Source organism: Penicillium riverlandense (assembly GCF_028828495.1).
Source record: "Penicillium riverlandense strain IBT 135883 chromosome Unknown utg000007l_segment0_segment0, whole genome shotgun sequence".
Lineage (NCBI taxonomy): Eukaryota > Fungi > Ascomycota > Eurotiomycetes > Eurotiales > Aspergillaceae > Penicillium > Penicillium riverlandense.
Genome location: NW_026643198.1, coordinates 3,267,920 through 3,292,646, shown reverse-complemented (window position 1 = coordinate 3,292,646; position 24,727 = coordinate 3,267,920). Strand labels below are relative to the sequence as shown.

General features: G+C 54.7%; 10 protein-coding genes across 10 annotated transcripts; 6 read left to right on the top strand and 4 right to left on the bottom strand.

The window, feature by feature from the left end:
- Positions 1 to 580: 580 nt before the first annotated feature.
- Positions 581 to 2,473, top strand: N7474_008919 (ferric reductase family protein; the record flags this gene model as incomplete). Its single annotated transcript, XM_057200329.1, has 2 exons — positions 581 to 771; positions 835 to 2,473. The coding sequence occupies 2 exons, from the start codon at positions 581 to 583 to the stop codon at positions 2,471 to 2,473; spliced, it is 1,830 nt and encodes a 609-aa protein (XP_057051030.1).
- A 513-nt stretch (positions 2,474 to 2,986) lies between these two features.
- Positions 2,987 to 3,616, bottom strand: N7474_008918 (alpha/beta fold hydrolase; the record flags this gene model as incomplete). The annotated part of the gene is made up of 1 exon (XM_057200328.1): positions 2,987 to 3,616. One exon carries the CDS (start codon positions 3,614 to 3,616, stop codon positions 2,987 to 2,989), a length of 630 nt encoding a protein of 209 aa, XP_057051029.1.
- A 573-nt stretch (positions 3,617 to 4,189) lies between these two features.
- On the bottom strand, positions 4,190 to 6,399 carry N7474_008917 (M3 family metallopeptidase; the record flags this gene model as incomplete). The annotated part of the gene is made up of 2 exons (XM_057200327.1): positions 4,190 to 5,044; positions 5,095 to 6,399. The coding sequence occupies 2 exons, from the start codon at positions 6,397 to 6,399 to the stop codon at positions 4,190 to 4,192; spliced, it is 2,160 nt and encodes a 719-aa protein (XP_057051028.1).
- Positions 6,400 to 7,011: 612 nt separating this feature from the next.
- Positions 7,012 to 8,440, bottom strand: N7474_008916 (stearoyl-CoA 9-desaturase sdeA; the record flags this gene model as incomplete). Its single annotated transcript, XM_057200326.1, has 2 exons — positions 7,012 to 8,141; positions 8,203 to 8,440. 2 exons carry the CDS (start codon positions 8,438 to 8,440, stop codon positions 7,012 to 7,014), a joined length of 1,368 nt encoding a protein of 455 aa, XP_057051027.1.
- Positions 8,441 to 9,821: 1,381 nt separating this feature from the next.
- Positions 9,822 to 11,644, top strand: N7474_008915 (nucleobase:cation symporter-2 family protein; the record flags this gene model as incomplete). The annotated part of the gene is made up of 3 exons (XM_057200325.1): positions 9,822 to 9,913; positions 9,967 to 10,136; positions 10,188 to 11,644. 3 exons carry the CDS (start codon positions 9,822 to 9,824, stop codon positions 11,642 to 11,644), a joined length of 1,719 nt encoding a protein of 572 aa, XP_057051026.1.
- Positions 11,645 to 12,393: 749 nt separating this feature from the next.
- Positions 12,394 to 14,357, top strand: N7474_008914 (uncharacterized protein; the record flags this gene model as incomplete). Its single annotated transcript, XM_057200324.1, has 8 exons — positions 12,394 to 12,757; positions 12,805 to 12,920; positions 12,972 to 13,335; positions 13,392 to 13,453; positions 13,503 to 13,565; positions 13,615 to 13,780; positions 13,833 to 13,939; positions 13,995 to 14,357. Coding segments are annotated over 8 exons (1,605 nt in total), but the record flags the coding sequence as incomplete, so codon positions are not given.
- Positions 14,358 to 14,955: 598 nt separating this feature from the next.
- Positions 14,956 to 16,367, bottom strand: N7474_008913 (branched-chain amino acid aminotransferase, cytosolic; the record flags this gene model as incomplete). The annotated part of the gene is made up of 4 exons (XM_057200323.1): positions 14,956 to 14,968; positions 15,022 to 15,720; positions 15,768 to 16,065; positions 16,130 to 16,367. 4 exons carry the CDS (start codon positions 16,365 to 16,367, stop codon positions 14,956 to 14,958), a joined length of 1,248 nt encoding a protein of 415 aa, XP_057051024.1.
- A 756-nt stretch (positions 16,368 to 17,123) lies between these two features.
- On the top strand, positions 17,124 to 19,869 carry N7474_008912 (putative protein kinase Scy1; the record flags this gene model as incomplete). Its single annotated transcript, XM_057200322.1, has 2 exons — positions 17,124 to 18,561; positions 18,611 to 19,869. 2 exons carry the CDS (start codon positions 17,124 to 17,126, stop codon positions 19,867 to 19,869), a joined length of 2,697 nt encoding a protein of 898 aa, XP_057051023.1.
- A 201-nt stretch (positions 19,870 to 20,070) lies between these two features.
- Positions 20,071 to 22,399, top strand: N7474_008911 (dipeptidyl-peptidase III; the record flags this gene model as incomplete). Its single annotated transcript, XM_057200321.1, is given in 4 exon segments — positions 20,071 to 20,294; positions 20,358 to 21,087; positions 21,105 to 21,233; positions 21,284 to 22,399. 4 exon segments carry the CDS (start codon positions 20,071 to 20,073, stop codon positions 22,397 to 22,399), a joined length of 2,199 nt encoding a protein of 732 aa, XP_057051022.1.
- A 381-nt stretch (positions 22,400 to 22,780) lies between these two features.
- N7474_008910 (putative general stress response protein Whi2) lies at positions 22,781 to 24,406 on the top strand (the record flags this gene model as incomplete). Its single annotated transcript, XM_057200320.1, has 5 exons — positions 22,781 to 23,336; positions 23,392 to 23,428; positions 23,480 to 23,615; positions 23,669 to 24,018; positions 24,073 to 24,406. Coding segments are annotated over 5 exons (1,413 nt in total), but the record flags the coding sequence as incomplete, so codon positions are not given.
- Between the last annotated feature and the right edge of the window lie 321 nt (positions 24,407 to 24,727).

The following is a 24,727-nucleotide window of genomic DNA, read 5'->3' as shown; positions in this document are numbered from 1 at the left end:
GTGGGAATCAAGCGTATCATCAATGCCAAAATGATTTGCTGAGAACGCTCATATCTGTCCAGAACCGGGCCGTGTAGAGTGTCCCGTGTCGGAATATGCACCGGGCCCCTGATGGCGATTGAAAACACCGGGAAGCTCAATGGCACTCCCCTGGGGCAGAGATGGAGGCGTCCGGCTGCGACCTTCCAGTTGGAGTTAGCACCGCCGATCCTTTCCAGTGATCTGCATCCTGTCGAAACTTAAACAGTCTTGAACCAAGCTTTTTGCCAGAGGAACAAGGGACTAGAGTGTTACATTCCCAGGGCGGTGCGAATGATATCCTCCGTGTCTCACACGGGTAGACAGAGGGGTCGTTGGACTCTGAGAGCAAGACTTTAAGACTTCTCTGCCAGAGTGGTTGACCCACTGCAGCGATCTGGCATTATACATAAGTCGATGCAGGGGAGGAAGGCATGGGATGTCTTTCAACAGAAATAGAGCATTCTTCGCTCCTTGAACTGTCGGAAGTTATTGAATATCTTCTAGTGACCCTGTCACTTTCGCATTCCGCTTTCTCTGATATCGTATTTACGCTTTCATCATGCTGTCTTCGGAGGGCGTGAATTTTAATAATGAGACTGAAGCGTCGGACTTTCTGTCGGCTCTGCTTGACGACAGTGTCTTCCAGCTGGACGGTAATACCAGAGCCAGATACTTCTGGTACGGAATTGCTGCCCTTATCGGCGTGATGGGCGTCTGGAATCTTTGCTGGCGAATTGACTTGCATCTAAGGTAAAGCCAACTCTCCAGTCTGTATTTATTCACCGAGACAAACTTGTTGATATGCATGACAAGGTTCCGGGCAATCCAGTCCTCAAACAAAGCGGTATCCGGGCCTTTCGCTAAGGTTACCGGGACGATCGCATGTACGGCAAGGCGTTTGACATATCCCCAGGTGACTCCTGCCGGAAGCGCCTCTTGGTTCAAAGTTCCTGCGCTAGGAATCATCTACCTGGTCCTAGCGTACATTCTGTTTATCCTTCTCCTCCAATTTGTGGGTGACGATGTCGCGGGCCCTACATGGTATACTTTCGTCGGTGTTCGTGCTGGCTGGCTCGCTGTGGCTCAGCTTCCCCTAATTATCCTGCTCGTTGGCAGACACAGTCTGATTGGCCTGATAACCGGCGTCTCCTATGAGAGGTTAAATGTGCTCCATCGCTGGGTTTCTCGTGGTCTTCTCCTGCTGGCGACATTTCATGTCGCATTTCTGGCCTCAGGATGGAGCCGCTTCCCTGGTTTGCAGTCATTGGAATGGGCTACAGACGAAGCCTTCCGCTCTGGCGTGGCCAATTACACAATCCTTGTCTGGATAAACATTTCGACCATTGCTCCTCTGCGCCATCTCTCGTACGAGTTCTTTGTTATCCAACACGTTATCACTTACTTTGGACTCATTATTGCCTGTGCATACCACATTCCCGGAAGTGCCAAGTACGCGCGCGTCTACATCTATGTCGCCGTGGCGCTATACCTGGTTGAGCGTCTGGTGTATTTTTTCCGCTGTTTGTTCAACAACTCTGTCTCTAGCCAGGTCACTCTCGAATCTCTCGAAGGGGGTGTCACCAAGATCTATGCTTCTAATCGCCGCATCAAGACCTGGGCCCCCGGATCACACGTTATGATTAGCCTTCCCCGGTTCGGGCTCTTTCAGTCGCACCCAGCCACGATCATGTCTATTCCTAGCTCTCACAATGGCGATATGGTCCTGCTTCTTCGAGCCTATAAAGGGTTCACCAAGCGCATCTACGAGGCCGACCGAACGAACCAAAACACGACAAGCACAGACGGAGCGGTGCAAGAAAAGCAACCCCGGAACCAGCTCACAAAGTACATGGCCTTCGTCAATGGCCCATATGGTGCATCTCACGCAGAGTTTGCCTACTTTGACACCGTCCTCCTAATTGCTGGTGCCACCGGTGTGACTTTTGCCATGTCGGTCTTGCTCGACGTTGCACACCGCGCGGCCTCCGTGGCAGAGGGTAATGGCAAGCCTCTTCCCATTCGCAAAGTGACCCTGATATGGATGGTCCGCAACTCTGCGTGGGTGGAATGGATCACCGAAGAGCTACAGATAGCCGTGCGCGATCTCGAGAACGCCGGGATTCTCTTTGGCATCCAGGTCTTTGTGACCAAGGTGGATGAGTCCGATGCAACTCTAACCAACAGCCCGGCACTTCGCCCGCAGATTCTCGCCAAAGACGCAGAGAAGACCCCCAAACAGACAAAGAATCACAGTATTCTCGGACTTGGCGTTGAGTCCGGCAGGCCCATGTGGGATACCCTCTTCCAAGATACCCTGTCTGGTCCCAATGGAGAGAGTGCTGTGGGTGTATGTGGCCCTCTTAGCCTTTCAGTGGAAGTTCGCAGAAAAGTGGTTGCATTGAACAGCGATAGCAATCGCCGTGTCTATCTGCACGTTGAGAGTTTCTCGTGATCACTAAACCTTAGAAAGCAGTTTTTATATAAAGCACCCTATCAGGTACACGGCATGGCAGGCAAGCACTTCTGATGTTATTGAAATACGGCCTTGGTTGACGACAAGATTTAGTTTAATAAAGCAATTATAAGCTATTTTCATCTGACTATTACATGTGAGGACCTAAAAAGGGAGTCGAAGGGAGTTTCGTAGAGCGATCTAGAAAAATCAGTTGTCTGAAATACAGTATTAACAATCGTCCATTGACCATCTACTAAAGAATATTTACGGAGCGGATCGAAATCAACCCAATCTATTTCACCACTTGCTATCCTAACGTGGCTCCCAATTTATATTGGAGGTGCGCTGTGACTTTCATGGCGAGCACTATTTGACCCCTGCTCGCCACCACAAGAGATGGCACTGAGATCCTTTGTATAACCACTGGATGTCTTTGGCTGTCTAGAGTCAATGATGGCCGGTGAGAATTCGGGCGACCATCCTGTGTTGCAAGGTGCGTCCCAGGGCATTTCATTCTGTGTGGTTTGCCTCCAGAAACTCCAGCAGTCTATGCGCGACAGCAGATGGTTGCTCTTCGGGGAGAAAGTGCCCGCAATCATCAATAGCGCCCCCCGAAACGTTGGCCGCGAAGTTCTGGACCAAGCGAATCATATCCGAACCGACGGAGCTGGCCCCACCTAAAGCTAGAACCGGGAGATCGAGTGGTGTTTTCGCATATTCCAGATTCTGCTTCGCACTTGTTTCAAAAGCTCGATAATACTCGAACCCCCGGCTCATTGCGCCTGGTCTCGAATAGGCCTGGATATAGCGTTCCAATTGGTTTTTGGGTAAACCATCCGCATGAACCGTCTTCAAATGGAAGAACCAGGTCAGGAGCTCCCGCTCACGGCCGCGAGTGAGAATCTCCGGTAATTCAGGAAGCGCGTTGAACGAGAATTGCCAAAGACGCATGTTGGTCTCCCGAGGCAAGGGAAACTGCAGCTGGGGCATGAAGCCCGGCACTGACGCGTCGAGTATACTGAGCGATTTGAGTCTTGATTGAAATTGAGCAGCCCAAGGGTAAGCAATCCATCCGCCCACATCGTGGCCAACTAGATGGTACGGTCTTCCTTTCAAGACATCCTGAACAGCTTCAGCCATGACTTTGCTCACGTTCGCAGTATCGTAGCCATTGAGGGGCGGAAGCGAATCACCCAGGCCCGGGGGTCGAGCGCGAGAAACTGATAATGTTTGGACAGAGGCTCGAAGAGATCGCTAAACGCCTCTGCGGTTTGTGGCCAGCCTGGAATGAGCACCAACGGGGGACCTTGACCGCCCACTATGGCTCGGACTCCGTGGAGGAGACGGATGGCTTGCCATGTTGGTGCCATGGTGTTGACGTCCGCTGGGTCGAGGGTGCGGATGAAAAGGGTGGGCAATTGTACGTTCACACGCGTTAGGGGATTCCGGCGGATTCATGAATGATCAGAACTTATCATCTGGGAATGAGTCATATGGTAGAGGATGAATCCCGGGGCTATTTCAGGGCATACAGATACCCACACGGATCGCGGTGGACACAGGGGTGGGGGCCACTGGCGAAGGGAAGTATGATTTCAAATAGTTATTGTGGTAGTTAACAAGGTAATCTGACTCGGGTACAGTGGTGGATGGGCCTGGAGTGGGGCGCAGAGACAGACCATCGAGGGAAATCTGACGCCACGGATAGATTAGCTAGGCTAGTCCTAGATCCTGGTAGAAGGCCGTGGTCTGCGGCTCCCGACCCAGGAATTCCGTCAGCGTTTGCATCTCATCCTGGCTGCCACCCTTCTCCAGCACCTGGTACCGGTAGCGCCGACCAGCCTGGGGATCCATCGGGTTGGCCTTGAACACCGTGTAGAACATGTCCGTCGAGTACACCTGCGAGCTGAGATACCCGTAGTAGCCCGCATCGTACCCGCCGATCAAGTGCCCAAAGGTCGCCTCGCCGTGACCCCATTCATCGCCTCCACCCAGCGCCTCGGGCCCGTCCATCTGCGTGATCTCGTGGCGCAGCTTGTTGTACGTCGCCGACAGCGGCAGACCCTCAATCTCGGCATGGCTCGACGGCTCGTGCACCGTCATGTCGAAGATTCCGAAATGCAGCTGGCGGAGGTTGAACAGAGCGTCGTTGACATGCTTGGTGCGAATGAGGTTCGCAATCACATCGTCCGGGATGCGCTCGGGTGGGGGGCCGGTGGCAGTCTTGCCGCCGCTGCGGGCCTGCTGTGCTTCGGTCCATCCGGCCAGATACTCCGGGGTCAGCGTCGAGTAGTGTCGACTCAGCGCCCGCAGCTGGGACGGCGTCCAGCACCAGTTCTCCAGCATCTGGCTAGGCGCCTCGACGAAGTCGCGCACCGTGTTGGTCCCGTGGAACCGCGAGTACGTCGTCCGCGACACCAGGTCGTGGATGCCATGCCCCAACTCATGGAACAGGGTGACCACTTCGTCGTGCTTCAGCAGACTCGGCTTCTTGGGTGTTGGCTTGGTGAAGTTGCACACTAGCGCGGTCGCTGGGTACCGGCGGTTACCGTCTTTGTCGAGGAATCCCTGCAAGCAGCTTAGTTTATGAACGATCAGATAAAGAGAAAAGGACATACCGGCTGCAGGTTGAAGTTGGCGGCGTGGCCATACTTGCCCTCCCGCGGGAACAGATCCAGATACAGATAGCCGACAAAGCCACTGCCTTCACCCTCATCGTTCCACACACTGAACACCTGCACATCTTCGTGCCAGACAATGTCGTCGCCCTTGCCAGTCGGAGCCACCGCAGCGCGGTCATCGCCCGTGATCTCCACAAACTCGAGACCGAAAAGCTCTTCAAAGATCTTGAGCATCCCCTCGATGGTGGTCGACAACGGGAAATACTCGGCAATGAGCTGCTGGTCCAGCTGGTAGTCCCGCTCCAGCATCAACCGATCATAGAACCGGTGGTCCCACAAGTAGTAGCGGCCATCGAACTTGGGGTCGAGCTCTTTCTTCAGCTCCATCAGCTTTTCGAGCTCCTGCCGCCCACCGGCTGTCAGGCGGGTCCGCAGATCACCCAGGAACGTATTGACCGTCTCCGGGGTCTTGGCCATCTTGTCTTCGATACGGAAAGCAGCATGGTTCGGGTAGCCCAGCAGACGGGCGGCCTCGTCCCGGAGCACAATGGCTTCCCGGAAGAGCGGCACATTTTGGTTGCACTTGTTCTCGTTGGCGACCATGACCTGTCGCCGGACGTCGGAGTTGGTGGCATATTTCATCGTGGGGAACAGGTCCGGGTACTTGAAGGTCAGCCAGAGCTTGCCCTCATTCTCCCCATCGCCCTTCTTCAGACCGGATAGGACGTCATCGGGCACACCGTCCAGCTGCTCGGGGGTGAACCAAAGCCCGCCGTTCTCTTCATTCAGGTTCTTTTGGAACTCGATGCTCAGCTGGCTCAGTCGCTTCTTGATCTCCTTGAAGCGGTCCCGCTGCGGGCCCGCGGGCAGACCCAGCCCGTTGCGAACAAAGTCCTTGTGCTCCTTCTCCAGCAGACGGCGCGACTCCGGGTCGAGAGACTCATTGCGCTTGAGGACGGCATCAACCAACCCAAACACATCCTCCCGCATGACCGACTCAATGAAGAACTCATCCATCAGCTCTTCCGCCTTGGAGGAAGCATCGCGGAGCTTCTGGTCCGTCGAAACCGCCTGGTAGAATCCCAGAATATGCGCCTCTAGCGCCATAACATTCTCATCCTGAGTGAGCGGAGAAAGAACATTGTCAAACGTGGCGCTATCGGGTTTCACTTCCGCAACGACCTTATCCTGGATCCCGCGGGAAGTACTAATCAGACGCTCGGCGTCAGCGACGATGGATTGGGCCGTCGCCGTAAACACAGGCGGGGCTTGCGGCGGCTTCCGAAGGTGAGCGGGTGCCATGCTGGAGGTGGTCAGGAAGCGGTGCCAAGGAGTTGTTGTTGGTCGGAAGGGATGCAAGTGGCCCAGCACAGAGGATAGGCGGGCAGCGGGGAAGCGGAGAAGGGGCGCCACGGTGGTAGCGAGGAGGACGGCCACCAGGATGACAAGCAGATGAGGGAGTAAGCGGCGGGGGGAGGCGGTGAAGGAGGCAATGGTGGGCGGAATTGATATCCGATTGAGGTAGGAGAAGAGGTCGTTACTAGGTGTAGTAGTGGTGGAGGTCGAGGCACTGGCGAGCGGTGAGACTAGATTGTTTGGGCAATAAATAACGGCGGGGAGGGAACACGTGATGTTGCACCGAGCTCACAGAACAACATCAGCCCCTGTTTCCAAGTCGAACTGACTAACTACAACGGCTACTGGACTACAGATTTTGAGGGACAGACTGACAACAAAAGAATACAGGTCGTATCGAATTCATAATATGATTATCTATGTTTTGTGGACAGTGAATCACAACCACAACAGCCGCTTTCTTTTCCCAGCGTACAAAATGAAACGGAAAAATTCAACCCTCAACGCCGACCGGACCGAGCATGCAAAAGAGCGAAAGGAATATTGATATCATCAGATTTAAGCCGCGTCCGCCGTCGGGATCGGCTCAGGGATCTTGGTCGGTTGCATCCCGGCGCGGATCACCCGCTGACCGGCCTCGTCGCGCACATACTCCGAGTTCTCCTTCTGGGCCCGCTTCCAGATCTCCACCTCGCTACCGCCGCGGATGACACCCACGCGCATGGTCGAGAGAAGGTTGTGGGCAGCGTTGGAGTGATAGTACACACCGCCGTTGAACATGGCCGTGGCGTCCTTGCCAATGCCGGAGCCGATCATGGCCTTGCCGCCGGGGTGATCCTTGATGAAGTCGGTCACGTCGTGCACCACACCGGCGACGGCAATCAGCCCCCGGCCGTTCTTGGCCTGCTCCACATAGTCGTCCCACTCCAAGACGGGCAGCTGGTCCAGGGGCACACCCCAGTCCAGCTTGGCGCGCTTCTGGTCAATCTTCTTCTGCTGCTGCTGCACGCGGCCCTTCTCGATCTCGTTGGCGCGGAACTGCTTGAGGTCAAAGGCCAGACCCAGCTGCTTCCAAGTCCAGATGGACCACTTGGTGGGGTCGTACTGGTGCCACTCGATCGCGTTGCGGTAGTCCGAAGGGAACTCGTGGTGGAAGTTGTGGTAGCCCTCACCCAGAGTGACCAGAGCGGTGATGACGTGGTCACGGGGCGAGTTGCGGTCGTCGAAGGGCTGGTCACCGAGCCAGTGGGCCAGCGAGTTGACGCAGAAGGTGGCCTGTTGCACGAAGAAGATACGCAGGATACCGGCGTAGACAAAGCCGCCCAGCCAGTCACCCCAGCCAAGGCCAGCCACCAGCATGGGAACGACGAGACCCATGGTGAGCACGACCTTGATGTAGTTGCGGTGCTGCCAGACCACGACGGGGTCCTCGTTCAGGTCGGAGATGTCGGTGCGGCCAATGCGCTTGGGGTTCTGCTTCATAACCATCCAGCCCAGGTGCGAGTACAAGAGACCCTTGCGAACAGAGTACGGGTCCTTATCGGTGTCGGTGTACCGGTGGTGGGCGCGATGGTCGCGAGCCCACCAGCGAATGGAGCCCTCCACGGCACCACCGCCGACGAGAGCCAGCCAGATGCGAAGGGGCAGAGTGGCCGAGTAGGAGCAGTGAGCCCACAGACGGTGGTATCCTATGACCATTGAGTCAGTATCATTGTCTTTCTCACCATGGCTAAAAAGAAAGGAACTTACCCGCAGTGATGCCCATTCCAGTGAAGAAGTAATAGGTGACGGCCCAGATGGCGGTCTTGAACTGCAGTGGCACCCAGAGGGCCTGGATGCAGCCATACACCGGGATGCCGATGATGAAGGCGACGTTCAGCCAGTTGACATGCTTGTGCCAGTTCTTCGAGGTGATTGCCGTATCGGCAATGTGCACCTTCTTGGTGTCTGGCGCCCGTGGGCGTGATGTCTCAGGTTTGGTCGACATGATGTGTGAGAGGGATGAGTGAGGAAGGAAAGGGTGCTGGGGGAGAGATATTTTATATGGCTCCACTCAACGTTGGGGGAGAGGCAAAAGTGGACCCGGGCCGCTTTGGGGGGACGTAAAGGACGAGGACGAGGAAGAATCAAAACAGGGCGACAGGAGGGAAGCAGGCGAATCAGGAGGCGCGGCCGGAAAGCATTGGAAAGAATCACAAGATTGTTCCTCGGCCCAAGGAAGAATTCGTTTAGTTCGTTCGCTCCCAGTGGCAAGTCTGCCCCAACGCCTGGCTCAACGTTTTCAGGGGCACGTGACGGGCAGCCAATCAGGCGTGGGATGCCTGAGGCCGACGAAAATTAGGTGTGGCGAGAGTCGGGAGGAGCAGGAACAGACGGAGGTCAGGATGGACGGGGGGCATGGGCTCGGTTGTAGGTACGATATGATATGCTATGCTATGCTATGCGTTGGTACTATTGCATTTGCTGCCACGATTCAAGATATACTATATGAATCACACTCTATGAACGGACCCGCTGGAGAGCAATGTGTTGGACGGGTGCAGCTCCCACTCACGTGATCCCGCGCGCGATCGACCAGCCTCGGCCCCGGAGGACTGCAATGAAGTCATGTACAGGTGGACGGCCATTCGAGAAGCGTGAATTCACTCCGGACGCAAGGTCCGACCACCACCTTCCCCGGGACTCTGACAACATGAGGCCGATCATGCTATGTCACCACCATCCAGTGGCAAGCCCTCCTCTCATCGCATGAACACATGTTTCGAAATGATGTTGCCAGACGAAAAGCAATCGCATCCCATCGGCGAGAGACGGGCGGATGCTGATGCTGATGCTGATGCTGCGACGTGAGGAGCGGATGTGGCTGGCAAGCAACTTGGCAGCCGCTGAGCTTGCCTGGACCTGGCAGCTCTATCCGATGTTGAATATAGGACACTCGGAGTCCTCCATCTGCACGGCAGGCTCCGACTATCTTTTCTGAGCTTCACAGAGCCCCTAGATAACCGATTTTTTGAGCATTCTTCGTGTCGCTGGCCAGACACGCGCCAACTATCTGGTTATCTCAACGGCCAGTTGATAAGCGGCCCTGCGGGTGGGTACTAGGTACTTGACCGCCGCGGGTGATTGGGCGGGGGTGGGGAAGTACCGGGTACCTGCGATAAGGAGAATTTGGTGAAAGGGCTTGCTAATGCCGCGATAACCCAAGCCGCCATTGGACAAATCAGGGATCTGATCGCGAGCTCGCGTTCCCCACAGGTTCCGGCCCCGGACGTGGTTCTCGCTCCGTATTTCCAAAAAGATCCTATATAAGGTCCAGGGTGCGACCGCTGTTTTTTTTTGGTTACTGGATATCAGCCTCAGCAACAACCATGGATGGCCCTGATCAGATCGGCCCGGATCTCTCGCCCAAGCGGACGGTGAGCGACAAGGCCCGCCGCGCCGTCAAGTACTTCACCACGCGGTAAAATTTCCCAGTGCCCCCGCCGCATGCGATGATTGACTCACTCTTCGCAGGGACGGCTTGATCGGGGATTATGACTATGCCCGTCTGTTCATCCCCAAGATGCCCTTCAAGAAGGACCAGCCTCGCAGGGCCGCGCCCTTCTTCGGACTGGAGGATCGCGTGCCCTTTCTGCTCGTGCTCCTGCTGGGTCTCCAGCACGCGTTGGCCATGTTGGCCGGAGGTGAGTGCGAATACATCGCAGAGACTCCGGACGACGTCTGACTCCATATAGTTATTGCACCGCCCATCATTCTCTCCGCTGCGGCCCACTTCGGCTCAGATCTATCGCAATATCTCGTCTCCTCGTCGCTGATCGTATCGGGGCTGCTGTCCGCGATCCAGATGACGCGCTTCCACATCTACAAAACGAAATACTACGTGGGCACGGGTCTGCTCTCGGTGGTGGGCACATCGTTTGCAACCATCACCGTCGCGACCTCCACCTTTACACAGATGTATGACTCGGGCTATTGTCCCACGGACGCGAACGGAGCCCAGCTCCCTTGCCCAGAGGGATACGGGGCGCTTTTGGGAACCGCCTGCCTGTGCAGCTTGCTGGAAATCGGACTGTCCTTCATGAGCAAACGGGTGCTGAGGATGCTCTTCCCGCCCTTGGTCACCGGTCCCGTGGTCTTCCTCATCGGAGCCAGCTTGATCAAATCCGGCATCCAGGATTGGGTCGGCGGAAGCAGCTGTATCGGTGCCATGTGTCCCGATGCCACCGCACCGCATGCTCTTCCCTGGGGTAGTGCGCAGTTCGTGGGGCTCGGATTTTTGGTCTATGTGACCATTATCATTGCTGAGCGATTCGGACCGCCCATTATGCGGTCCTGCGCCGTGATCGTAGGTCTGCTAGTCGGCTCGATCGTCGCGGCGGGGTGCAACTATTTCGAGTCGTCCGGTATTGCGGAGGCCCCGGTCGCTTCTTTCCCCTGGGTTCATACGTTCCCGTTGACCATCTATCCGCCGCTCATCCTGCCGCTACTGGCTTTGTACATCGTGGTGATGATGGAGTCCATTGGCGATATCACCGCCACCTGCGATGTATCCCGGCTGGAAGTCAATGGGCCCATGTTCGACTCGCGCATCCAGGGTGGCGTGTTGGGCAATGGCGTGACCTGTCTGCTGGCGGGCCTGATGACCATATCGCCCATGAGCGTCTTCGCTCAGAATAACGGTGTCATCGCGCTAACCAAATGCGCGAACCGCTCAGCGGGGTATTCCTGCTGCATGTTCCTGGTCATCATGGGCATCTTCTCCAAATTCGCCGCGGCGCTGGTCGCCATCCCTAGTGCGGTACTGGGCGGCATGACCACCTTCCTGTTTTCCTCCGTGGCCGTCTCTGGTATCCGCGTGATAGCCACCATCGACTTCACACGGCGCAACCGTTTCGTGCTAACTGCGTCGTTCTCTCTTGGCATGGCCGCCACGCTGGTCCCCAACTGGTTCAGCAACTTCTTTACCTATTCGGGGGACAACCACGCGCTGCAGGGCTTGCTCCAAGCTGTAGAGCTCGTTATGGAAAACGGGTTTGCCATTACTGCGCTCCTCGGCGTGATTCTCAATCTGTTTCTGCCAGATGAGCCTGACGAGGAATCGACAGTGTGGAATTCGAGTGGGTCGGAAGCCGATGCCCGGCCAGAAGATCCTGTGCTCTCCACACCTGGCTCTACGGCCAAGGTGGAATGAGCAGACGGATCTGTTCTGTATAGTCTATAGTTGTGATATCCCTCAATGTGATCTCTTGAATTCTTATGAACCAAACTCGAATCAGTTCCCCAGCATTATCTCGCCACGACGGCTCCCATAGCTTGGATGTGATATTAAGATTCCTCTGCCTTCTGGTACTGCACTGCGTGAGGAATTTGAGTCTCTAGTCCAAACTTCCTTGCTACGCTCTCTGGGTAACTGGTAATCACACTCCCCTTCACCGGCCCTTGGTAAGATGGTCGAGCGTCGCAAACCAGCGGGCAAGTGAAAATTGTATGCGGAGACTGATCTACATAATTTGGGGGATACACACCGTATGATCAAGCTTTAGCCTGATGTTCCTTGTTTCGGCGCAAGCGGGATGGCCCAACCCTAAATCCCTCGGACCAAGTCCGTCCTGGACTTGCGGCCTAACGAAGAAACGCGCGTCCGGCTCGGGAATTTGTTCGGAGAACAGGTAAAACGCAATGGCGATCCCATCCACCAGCGCGTTATTCAGGAGCGACCGAGCGACCCTTTAGGTAACAATTGACTGCGATCTCTTCGCTCTCCACCTTCGCTTCCCCCGCATTCTCCGGCCGGTAAATAGTGCCCCCACGCTTCGGGATTTCTGGGCCGCGCTAATGGGCCGCGCCAACATAGTATATAATGATGTCGTCGGTTGACGGAGGGTCCCCTGAATCCGATTTCACTCTACAACTCCTAGAAACGACTCGGAATAGGTCACTATGATCGACCGTACGGGACTCGATGCGCTCCGAGGCCCGTCTCTGGTCGTGGCTATCACGACTGTGTGCTCCTCGGCTCTTTTGCTATTCGGATATGACCAGGGAGTCATGTCTGGTGTTGTTGTCTCCAAGTACTGGCTGACCGAGATGGGTCACCCTAGTACTGTCATGACTGGCACGATCACCGCCCTTTACGATGTCGGCGCCGTGTTTGGTGCCATCTTTGCTGCATTTACGGCCGAAAGTCTTGGACGAAAGCGCGGGTTGATGGTTGGCGCGTGCCTGATCATTATTGGTACTGCTTTGATGGGCGCCTGCGTGGAGCGAATATTGATGATGGTGGGCAGAGTCTTCACCGGACTCGGTAGGTTTTTCGATTCTTTGCAACCTTTATCTGTTGACCAAATTTAGGGATTGGATATTTGACCTCTGTGGCTCCGGTCTACCAAAGTGAGATCTGTTTGCCCAGCCAGCGTGGTTGGCATCTGTGCTGCCAGCTCACCACCATGCTGTTTGGACTAATGCTGGTGTGTATTCGTGCTGTTTCTTGACCTAAGCGGAGCTAATCAAGCGTATAGGCATACTGGATCAACTATGGGTTCTACTTTCATCCTGGTCAAATTCAATGGCGGTTCCCATTGGTGTTCCAGGCTGTTTTTGCTATCTATATCCTCGTCATTACACCCTTTTTACCGGACACCCCTCGTTGGCTCCTGTACCACGAGAGCTCTCCTGACCGCGGAACACTGGTGATATCCAAACTGCGTAACAAGCCTGTGGACGATCCGCTAGTGCTCAAAGAAAGAGACGAAATTCTCACAGCGATCAACATTGAGGCCAATGAGGAGAGCGGCTGGAAAGCGCTTATCTCGGATGGGGGATGCGCTGCCAACAAACGATTTTTTCTCGCACTCGGCATCCAGTTCATGCAGCAGACATCTGGTACAGTCTGCTTCATGCTCTACTTGACAAACTCATCTCTGATCTATTGGTTCCAGGCATCAATATTATTACCTACTATGCTCCGACCTTGTTTGAACAGAACTTGGGCTTCTCACAGGTATGTTGAAATGCCCTCCATGGAGCGTCAGCATACTAATCTGCCGCAGGAGAGATCTTTGTTTCTCGGCTGCTTTCTTCAAGTGTGGTATATTCTCGCCTCGTTTCTCACGGTATGAGTTCTACTATTGTTGTTTTTGACGGTCACCTAACTCGCGATAGTGGTACATGATTGATGCAGTGGGCCGCCGGCGCCTTTTCATTACCATGGCACTTGGAATGTGTGTGGTCTTAGTATGTGAAGCTATCACCGTGGCCATTGGAGGCACCGCAGCAGGCATTGCAGCGGTCTTCTTTGTGTTTGCATTTGAGGGCTGCTTCACATGGGGTAAGCTTCTGTTTTGCGTCTCTAGTTGAACTCGCGCTGATTTCCCCGACAGGTTGGATGGCAACCGTGTGGGTATACCCCGCTGAGATTCTCCCACTGAAGATCCGGGCCAAGGGCGCTGCTTTGGCTGCAGCGGCAGACTTCCTAGGAAACTTTGTTGTAAGTCTCTTTGTCCCTAGTCAGACACTATTTCTAATCTAATGACCACTTTCAGGTTGTCGAGATTACGCCACCGGCACTTCAAAACATTGGCTACAAAACTTACATCATCTTTGCCGTCTTCAATCTCGTTGCCGCCTTTATCGTGTACTGTTTCTATCCAGAGACATCGTATCTCAACCTGGAGTCTGTGGATCTGCTGTTTCTGTCAAATCCAGAGCGAGACCGGGAAATCGAGGCCAACCAACACTTCTGGCAGAAGGCTATCCAATGGAACGTGGTTCCCAGAGCGCGCATGGCAGTCAATGAGGCCAAAGCTCTCAAGAAGTCTGGATTGGCGCTGTCAATGGGTGATGTTGAGGCACACGAGGCCCCTTCTAATTCAAAGACAGAGAAGGACCCGGAACATGCTGAGTTTAGGTAGGGAAAGTTGAACGTCGATTTATTTTCGGTCGAGCAAGTGGGGAATGATGAACGTTATAGGGATAGCTTATTGTATTATACAAACTATTTCCGTTTCGACGCACAGTTCGTCGGGATCCGGTCAATTTCCATGAGGATCCAGAGGAGAATGTGCCAGAGCGCTGGCTCCCGCCAGGCGGGAGCTTGTTGCAACGGGCATTTCTGGAGTTTTCACAAGGGGGAAGAGGCTGCCTAGGGAGGAATATCGCCTACTTAGAAAATACAACTGGTGGTTGCCATATTGTTTCGAAGGATTGGGAATTGGGTATCAACGAGACTTTTAGCGCCCATACCGCTCCGCTACCTGCGACTGTTGTCTCGGAGATAGGCTGCAAAGTAATGAAGTAATGAACTGTTCATTGTCGTTCTAGACTGTAAATCTCTTGGGGCAGGATATAAACCTGAAACTCGCTCTTGCGATGCTCCTCAAATAGAAAGTAAATTCTAGGCACAAACAATAAGTAGAAAACAGCATGTTCAATGATGAGATGCCAATATATGACCAATCGGAACCTTTGGTTGGTTCCAAGTAGACCCTACGCCTTTATAGCCATTTAGATCACATAGCTGTCGAACGGTTAGTTAATGAAAATCTTAAGACGACTTCAAGGGCAGCTTACCTCCAGGGGTGCTTCTCATCACCATACTGGATTCCCTCGATCCAGTTCTTCATTTGAAGCGCAATCTCACCGGCTTCCTCGTTCTCCTTCAACCCGCAGTCCACCAGCTTGCCCCGGTAGCTAATGTTCCGAACGGGGCTGACAATGGCCGCGGTACCAGCACCAAAGACCTCAATCATTCTACCCTCCTGGGCGGCCTCGGCAACCTCCGACATACGGATCTTGCGCTCCGAAATCGCCCAGCCCTTGGGCTCCAATCTCTCCCGGGCAAGTGCCAGCACGGAGTCCCGGGTAACACCTTCCAAGATGGTGCCGTCCAGAGGAGCCGTGATCAGCTCCTTCTGTCCGGTCTCCTTGTTCTTCAATGCGATAAAGAGGTTCATGGTTCCGACCTCGGTCACGTATTCCTCCTCGCCAAAGAGCCACAGGTTCTGCTGGAAGCCACGCGATGCGGCTTCGAGCTGGGGCTTAATGCACGGTGCATAGTTGGCACCAAGCTTCTTGTCGCCGACACCACCCGGCCACGCGCGGACGGCGTAGTCGGTCGCCTCCAGCGAGATGGCCTTGAAACCAGTCGGGTAGTAGGGCCCCACGGGGCTAGCGATGACAAACAGAAGTGCCGAGCCCGGTGGGCCAACTCCCAATGTCTTCTGGGTCCCAATCATCGTCGGTCTCAGGTACAAGGAATATCCGCGACCACTATCAAAGTCAGCGTCTATTTCCCTCATGTCACGAACCACACTTACTCTGGGATAAATCGACTATCCAGCTTCACAAAATCCCCGATCAATTTGGTTAGAGCCTCGCCGTCCACGGTAGGCAGAGCAATGCGCGAGGACGACTTGTTCAGCCGTTCCATGTTCTTGTTCGGACGGAACAGACGGATGCCACCATTCTTATCCTTGTACGCCTTCATGCCCTCAAAACATTCAAACGCATAGTGGAAGACGCATGTGGACGGGTCCAGGCTGAGGTTCTGATAGGGGATAATGCGAGGCGCGTGCCATCCGTCGCTAGCCGTCCACTCCACAGTGAGCATATGGTCTGTTTGGAAGGGGGAATCAGCCATCAGCACATAGAATCAACGGAAATATTTTCTCGTTCTTACCCGTGAATGTCTTCCCAAACACCAGATCCTGGGGCTTCTGGAGCTCCTTGGGGGTGCTCGTCTTGGTGACGGTCAGCTTGGAGGCGTCCAGACCGGGGAGTTGCTGAGAGGCTGCCACGGCGGTCGCAGTAAAGCTTCGCTGCCATAGCCGGGTTGAGACCGTCTGCGCAGGCACAATTCGTGGGCCAGCAAGTCCAGCGAGGGCCTTGCGGCGAGCCAATTGGTGAAGCGACTTCATGGCTGTGGAGGAGAAGTGTCAGTGACCACAGATAGAGAGACCAACGTAGCGAGATCGAAAACCGGGGGGTTTGATATCGATTGAATGGGGAAGGAGGGAGGGAGGGAAGGAACTGACTGAAGTAAGTCAACAACAAATGCAGTATGACTCTTTGCGTGACTGAGTGACAATCGTAAAATCGACCGGAGCTGCGGCACCAACTCCGATCTTCCGGGGCAGTTTGGCTTCACCGCCTAGACCGAGTGGGTGGCCAATCAGCGAGGGCAGATGGGACCGACTTCGGATTACCACTCGAACTATATAGACAGTGACTGCTAATTAGGATGGTTCATTCATGGAGGTAAGCAGCTGTGCGATTGCCAGTCGGGTACTCTCCTCGATTCCTGCCATCGTACGAAAAACCACCTGTGATCTGTGGCAGCTTGAATGGCCAGTCATCCGGATCATGTGACCTCGGTCGGGCGATCAGTGCATCCCTCCGATTAAGCAAAGAATGGTGGATCAAGAAAACAAAAGCTGAGGCTGATCTCGCTCTGGCCCCCCGGATCATGCGAATTTGTGGTCGGCACATCTGTCCCTGATAGAAACGCGTGGGATCTCTCCCGAGATTCAATTGATCCAGTCATTGTTGGGGCGACCCTGATCTTCAAGCCACCGTGGTGAAATGCATCGAGTTCGTGCTGTGACGACACTGTGAGACGATCCCATCGCCAGCCCTTTCCTCTGGAATGATTGCCTTGGCTCGCGCCAGTCAAGATGTTCTCGTCAGCACTCAAGTCGCTGAGCTCCAACATCACCGCCAACTATCAGATTGCTCCCCACCCCACCGTGTACTCGGGCCCCTGGAGAATCCATGATGGCACGAAAAAGTCCACCGGCACCGCAGCGTCCATCTTCATCTTTGACCGCAAAACTCTCGAATCGCGGTCCGGTGGCTTCGGCGGCCGTTCTGGCTCCGCCAACAAGAAGCTACAGGAAGATGTCATCGACCGGCTGAAGCGCGAAGCTAGCAACCTCGCCCGGCTCAGGCACCCGTCCATCCTGCAGGTTCTCGAGCCGGTCGAGGAGACCCGCAGTGGCGGCCTGATGTTTGCAACAGAGCCCCTCACTGCGTCTCTGTCCGGCCTGCTGCTGGAGCAAAATGGTCAGGATAATGCCGCCGGCGGCTCGAGAGGCAGCCGATATATGGTCCAAGAGCCCGACGGCAGCCGTCGAAGGAAGGATTTTGAGATTGACGAACTTGAAATCCAAAAGGGCCTGTTGCAAGTCGCCAAGGGTCTTGAGTTTCTCCACGAGTCGGCCGGGCTGGTGCATGGCAACCTCAACCCGGACGCCATCTATATCAATTCCAAGTCCGACTGGAAAATCTCCGGTCTGGGGTTTGCTGGGCCTCCCGATTCCTCGGAGACTCGAACATCGCTTCCTCCGCTGGCCGTGTCCGAGGTTCTCTACCAGGACCCACGGCTGCCGCCTTCAGTCCAGCTGAATCTCGACTATACCTCGCCCGACTTTGCTCTGGATTCAAATGTGTCTTCATCTGCTGATCTTTTCTCCCTGGGTCTCATCATCATCTCGCTCTACAATTCCCCGCATGTGTCACCACTGCAAACCCATGGGAACTTGACCACCTACAAGAAGCTGCTCAGCTCCCCATCAACAACTCCGTCGCAGGGGAACAACTTTCTCTCTTCCAAACCGATCCCGAAAGATGTCTTGTCGCATGTCCTGCCGCGGCTGATTACCAGAAGAGCGGCCCAACGCATGAATGCGCGAGAATTTCAGCAATCCCAATACTTTGACAATGTCCTAGTATCCACGATTCGGTTCTTGGAATCACTGCCTACCAAAAACCAGAATGAGAAAACTCAATTCTTGCGTGGTCTGCAGCGCGTCCTTCCTGACTTTCCCCCTTCTGTGTTGGAACGGAAGCTGCTCGGTGCGCTTCTCGACGAGATGAAAGATCGGGAGCTTCTACCTCTTTTGTTACAAAACGTATTTGGGGTTCTTTCAAAAATCCCCAATGGTCGCCGCGCTTTCCCCGAGAAAGTCATTCCTCGTCTGAAGGAGGTATTCGGGACGGGCTCGGCCAAAGGACCAGTGGAACGGGACTCTAAGAAGGATGCGGGCCTGATGGTTGTGTTGGAAAACATGAAACTCATTGCGGACAACTGTTCCGGAATGGAGTTCAAAGAAGGTTGGTTGACTTCCCACAAGCTCTGGATGCGCGGCTAATTCTGGTGTAGACGTTTTACCTCTGATGCGACTTGGACTGGACTCGCCAACACACTCCCTCGTGGATGCATCTATCAAATGTCTGCCGGTGGTGCTCCCTGTTCTTGACTTTAGCACCGTGAAGAACGAAGTGTTCCCTCCTATCGCTAGTACCTTCAGTCGCACCAGCAGTCTTGCCATCAAAGTTCGCAGCTTAGAAGCTTTTAATGTCCTCTGTGGAGGCTCCGTCGAGGACTCCGACGGATGGGATGACGATCTGACCGGCACCGTCCCGACCAATAAATCGAAATCGGTCAAGACGTCCATTCTGGACAAGTACACCATTCAAGAAAAACTGGTCCCATCCCTCAAGGCAATCAAGACCAAAGAGCCTGGGGTGATGATGGCCGCCTTGAAGGTGTTTCGCCAAGTGGGTACCGTCGCAGATACAGATTTTCTCGCTCTCGAGGTATTGCCTATCCTCTGGAGCTTCAGCCTGGGCCCGCTGCTGAACCTCCAACAATTCAATGAATTCATGGCCTTGATCAGGACCATCTCTTCCAAGATCGAGAAGGAACAGACCCGAAAGCTACAGGAACTTTCCTCTGGTGGCGATTCAACCGGTTTCCAGAATGGCGGCGACAGTTTCTCCCAATCCGCCACTGATCTTACTTCGGGTGATGTGGACAATGCCCGGAACCACTTTGAACGTCTTGTTCTGGGCAAGGGCGCTGCTGCACCTTCGAACGGCCAGGACAAGATGGATATCTGGGGCAGCATGGAACCGGAGCCGGCCAAATCGTCGCGTCCCAGTCTGTCGCCCTCGTTCTCGTGGCAGACCAATAATCAGCAAGCTAGCTCTGGCTTCCGCTCCATCACGCCCGATCAGAAACTGAGCTCTTTCCCGTCGCTTGAGCCCACGGCCCGACAAGGCTCACCCATGGCTTCGGCCTTCCCCTCAATGCAAGGTACGGCCGGGCAGTCCTCGGCATCGATCTGGGACACGCCTAGCTCTAGTCACCACCAAGCTCAGGGAAGCAGATCTGGTGCGCCCTTGTCATCTTTGTCCACGATGACCTCCACCATGTCGCAGCAGAGGCCCAATTACTCTGCGTTCTCCGTTCCCTCTCCGCTATCCGGAAGCATGGGCAGCAATACTGCTCTGAGATCTCCACCAGCGGGACAAAACATGGCCTCGAGCGCATTTCCCAGTCACAACATCAATCCTCCTCCGCAACCACCACCACAGCAACCGAAGCAAGGGTTAGCAAAGTACGAAAGTCTGCTGTGAATTTGCATTTTCCATTGTAATTAGTCTCTCTCTCACCATTTCGCTAGTTGTACATAAAATAATGGACAGAACAAAAATGAAATTGAAACTGGCTTGGTCGGAGGTATGTACCCACAGGTATCGGTGCACAGTCCACAGGGTGGGCTGTGACCTTGCGGTACCTCCGTTCTCGTCTATGTCATACACCTCACATTTCCCCTCATGTCCCTGCGCCGCTTGACCCGGGGCTCATCACTTCTATCGCTTTCGTCTCGTTTTTGCATTCCTCGACTTTCGTCCCGCCTCTTCGCAACAACCATGGATGATAACATCAAGCAGCATTACCTGGCGGATTCGCCGCCGACGGTGGTCCGGCTGGAGATCAAGCCACACTTTGAGGCGCTGCAAGATCCGAGCCTCAGGAAATACGCGCACTACATGAGCCGGTAAGTGCCCTTTCTGGTCTCCTGCAGCTTCAGTTCATGAGCTAACTAGCTGTGATCATACAGCGCCGCATTCGAAGGCACGCGAGTCACTTTGCGCCAGGTCTCTCCCGAGTCGGAGCCGATCTACGACCTCATCCTTGCGCTCTACCGCGCCTGTAATGGCGACTGGAACAGCCTAGTGCAGAAAACCAACGTTAGCGAAGAACATCTCCGCTTCTTCCTCGAATATGCGGCCCAATTCCTAGGGAATTGCGGCAACTACAAGGGATTCGGGGACTCTAAATTCATCCCCCGCTTGCCGCCATCCGCTTTTGAAGCTCTAGCTTCCGCTACACCTGAAACAAGGGCTGCCTTCCACAAGGCAAACAGCACCGGTGGCGGCATATACGAGACGAGCGAGCAGTCAATGATGCACCTGGGATATCCGCGGAGCGGCCACATGACCACCTACTATCCCGATTCGCCCTCAATCTTGAAAGAAGAGATCACGGCGATTGGAGATTTGATGGAGAAGAAGGGGCTAGCTCTCGAGAACACCAGGCTGCGGAAGACTGCGTCAGGCGACTTTGAACTGTTGATCGCGTCCGGTGTTTCACACCCAAGGGCGAACCACCGAGACCTTCCAGAAGATACGTTTGAGCTCGATGGCGAGCTTAAGGGGAAGACGCTGCGCCTGGTCTTTGGAGACCACCAGGAAGAAATGGCCAAGGTCGCTCACTGCATCAAGCAGGCAGAGCTCAACGCCGCCAACGAGAATCAAAGAGAATGCTCGATGCGTATGCCCAGACCTTTGGTACCGGGTCGATCGAGGCGTTCAAGGAGAGTCAGCGGATCTGGGTGAAGGATCAGAAACCGGCCCTGGAGACGAATCTGGGATTCGTGGAGACCTATCGCGATCCGCACGGTGTCCGTGGAGAATGGGAAGGCTTTGTCGCTCTGGTATGTGTGTCAAACTTGTTCATGCGCAGTAATCGCTCACTCGCCAATAGGTCAATATGGAACGAACGCGGGCGTTTGGCACGCTGGTGGACAGTGCGGAAAGCATGATTCCCAAACTGCCTTGGGGCAAGGAGTTCGAAAAGGACAAATTCCTCAGTCCGGATTTCACGTCGCTCGAAGTTCTGAGCTTTGCATGCTCCGGTCTGCCAGCGGGTATCAACCTGCCCAATTACGATGACATCCGGCAGAACCTGGGATTCAAGAACGTGTCCCTGGGCAATGTTCTCAGCGCAAAAGCTCCCGATGAGCCAATCCCTTTCATTGCCGAGAAGGATCTGGATGTGTACCGTCGCTGCCGCGATCCGGCTTTTGAAGTGCAGGTCGGCATCCATGAGCTTCTGGGTCATGGTACGGGAAAACTGTTGCAAGAAACGGCTCCCGGACAATACAACTTTGATATTGCCAACCCCCCGATCAGCCCCGTGACAGGCAAGCCGGTCTCGACCTGGTACAAACCGGGTCAGACGTGGAGCTCCGTCTTTGGCGCGATTGCCTCTTCGTACGAAGAGTGTCGCGCTGAGTGTGTGGCTATGGCTCTCGGCTGTGATTTCGGCATCCTGAAGATCTTTGGTTTCGGTGATGGCACCCAGGACATGGCTGGTGAGGCGGGTGATGTCCTGTTCACCGCATATCTCCAGATGGCTCGCGCGGGTCTGGTTGCATTGGAATTCTGGGATCCCAAGACTCAGAAATGGGGCCAGGCGCATATGCAGGCCCGATACAGCATACTACGCACGTTCCTTGATGCCGGGGATGACTTCGTCAAGCTGGCGTATACCAAGGACGACTTGTCAGACCTGGAGATCCACCTGGATCGCTCAAAGATCTTGAGTCATGGTCGCCCAGCGGTGGAGAAGTACCTCCAGAAGCTGCATGTGTACAAGAGCACGGCGGATATTGAGGCTGGCCTGGCTCTATACAATGGGATCACCTCGGTGGACAAGTGGTGGGGGACCCAGGTGCGCGAGGTCGTACTGAAGAACAAGGTGCCGCGTAAGGTGTTTGTGCAGGCCAACACCATCCTGGACGGGGATCAGGTCACGCTCAAGGAGTATGAGCCGACGCTGGAAGGTCTGATCCAGAGCTTTGCCGAGCGCCATGTGTAGGCAATTAGTTATTACTTTCGCATGATTTGAGTCAACGAAGTCCACTATTCAAACATGATTCATATATCTATATCGTGTGTACAGCTAGGATGATTTACATGTAGGGTGATTGTTCACGGGCATGCAACAACGTGACTGGCTGACCGCCAAATTCCCCCCAGCCTCTAAGCGCTGACCACTTCTCCTCTCTTCCTCTTATCTTTCCCTTTGACGACATATAGACTGTTGGCCAGTCTGTATTTGTGTCCCTTCTTGGTTTCTCAGTATATCGTAGAATATACAGAGTCACTTGGTCTATGACACGCGCATTGTCGTCTGTCTGAGCTCGCCTCCTGATCGACAACAACGGACCCTCTGGGGCGCAAGTCTGGAACCCTCAGATCGTCCTCCACTTCCTCTCATCCCAAGCTTCCCTCGAGGCCCATCATCGTGTCATTCTCAACCACGGCGCGACCGCCTGTCCAGACGGACTCCTCCGAGGAGGGCGACTATTACTACACTGCGCCGCCATCGCCTCACTCTTACCCCTACTCCGAAGCATCAGCCTCCAATTCCTCTTCCGTCGGCCCCCCACCGTTCTCGTCACTCTTCGTCGTACCGCCGACAGACCCCAGCAACCGCGCCCAAGAGCTCGCCGTCACCGGGCCCCCCGAACCCGCGTCGCTCTCCGCCTTCGCGCCTCCGCCCCCTGTCGAGGCGCTTCTCGACTCGGCCCCTTCGTCGTCGGTTGTCGCAGAGACCAAAGCGTCCTTCTCGCAAGAGCCCAAAAGTGACGGGCGAGAGAAGAGTGCTGACGACGGGGAACCGCCGCCACCGTACACCGAAGGTTACAGTCCGCTCGAGTCGTTCAGCTACGTGATGGCTGCTGCCGGAGGCGCTTCGAGTATTATTACTCAGGTGCAGCAAACGGGAGGGCCACCGATCAACACTCTTGGAGGTGGGTGTGTGTACGCGTCAAGATACGCCTGTTGCTAATTTTCTTGTGCACATAGATATTGGCAGCGATGAGCACATCACTCTCGATCTCCGGTAAGCAAGACACCCAGAAAGTAGACTTGCAGATGCTGATTCGAGGCTCAGGGGTACCCGGTTCACCCTTTCGCGTGACGAGTTGCTGACGTTGCCTGAATTCGTGCTCCTTTCGCTGTTTCCGAATGGCCTTCTTCCGGATGGGCATATGGGTGGCTTCCATGAGGGCGATATCTACCCGGTTGATGTATGTGATTGCGCGCACCTTGTTTGAAGGATTCATGCCTGACCCAAATGCAGTATGACCCGGCCTCGCTTCAATACATGCTGGACTTTTTCAGACACGTTGCTCAGTCGATCCCGACTTCTCTGCCGTCCGGCTCGACCTCGCCAGAGCTGGAAGCGCACGATCCGATGCAGAGCTCGACACGGGACATGCTGCAAGATCGTGCGGGAATTATCGTGCTTCGAGAAGATCTCGATTTCTATACAATCCCACCGTTTCCGAATATCGACCATGATGAGATGCTGGAAGTCAAGCGGGCTGCTGGCCGAGCCCTCTTGAAACAGGACGGGATTTTCTCCGGGTTGAGGAAAAGCGAAGAGGTTGGCTCTACGGAGCAGCACTTGATTGAAATGCTTACTGCTGGGTCAGTCCACCGTTTCCCACATGACTTGAACCTTGAGACTCATCTGTTGCGCAGTGGATTTGACCGCGAGGATCAATGGGGCCATCGAGCTCCCGAGCCCAACAAGGCGGTGATTTGCAGTTTGGCGCTGGCCAAACTCCGCACTGATATCCGCGGGGATCTGACAAATAACAATGCCGTAGGGATGGCGCAGAAGCTTCTCCTGTTCTGGCGGAAACCCGCGCGGCGGTGTTGGTGGGAGGGGATCGAGCTGGAGAATGTGGAGGGCGTGGAGGGTCCCCTCAAGGTCTGGATTCGCCGTGTGTGGACGCTAGAAATGGTAAGCTTCCGGATTTTCTGTCCCTTGTGCTGTCGGCTAATGCTTTCTTCAGAGCGTGATCGGACTGCGGTAGTAGATTTTGTTTGTTTCATTGTACCGATACCACCATCCACTCTGTTTTCTGCCTCCCCGTTCATTGACTGTTGGATTTGTGACATTCGTTTTTCCCGCGGCAGCCGGTCTGGCGTACTGAGCAGTTTGTTCATCTTTTTTTTGACATGCGGGATATGGACATATGGGAGACACTAGTAGCAAAAAGAAATTGACATCTCGTCCGTTGATTATTATTGTTCTGGTAGATCTAGATCGAGTTGAGTCACGTGGTCTCCCAACTCAGCCTAGCGTCTTCCCCGTCTGAATTGGGAAAGCGCGACTGGCGCAAAAGAACCT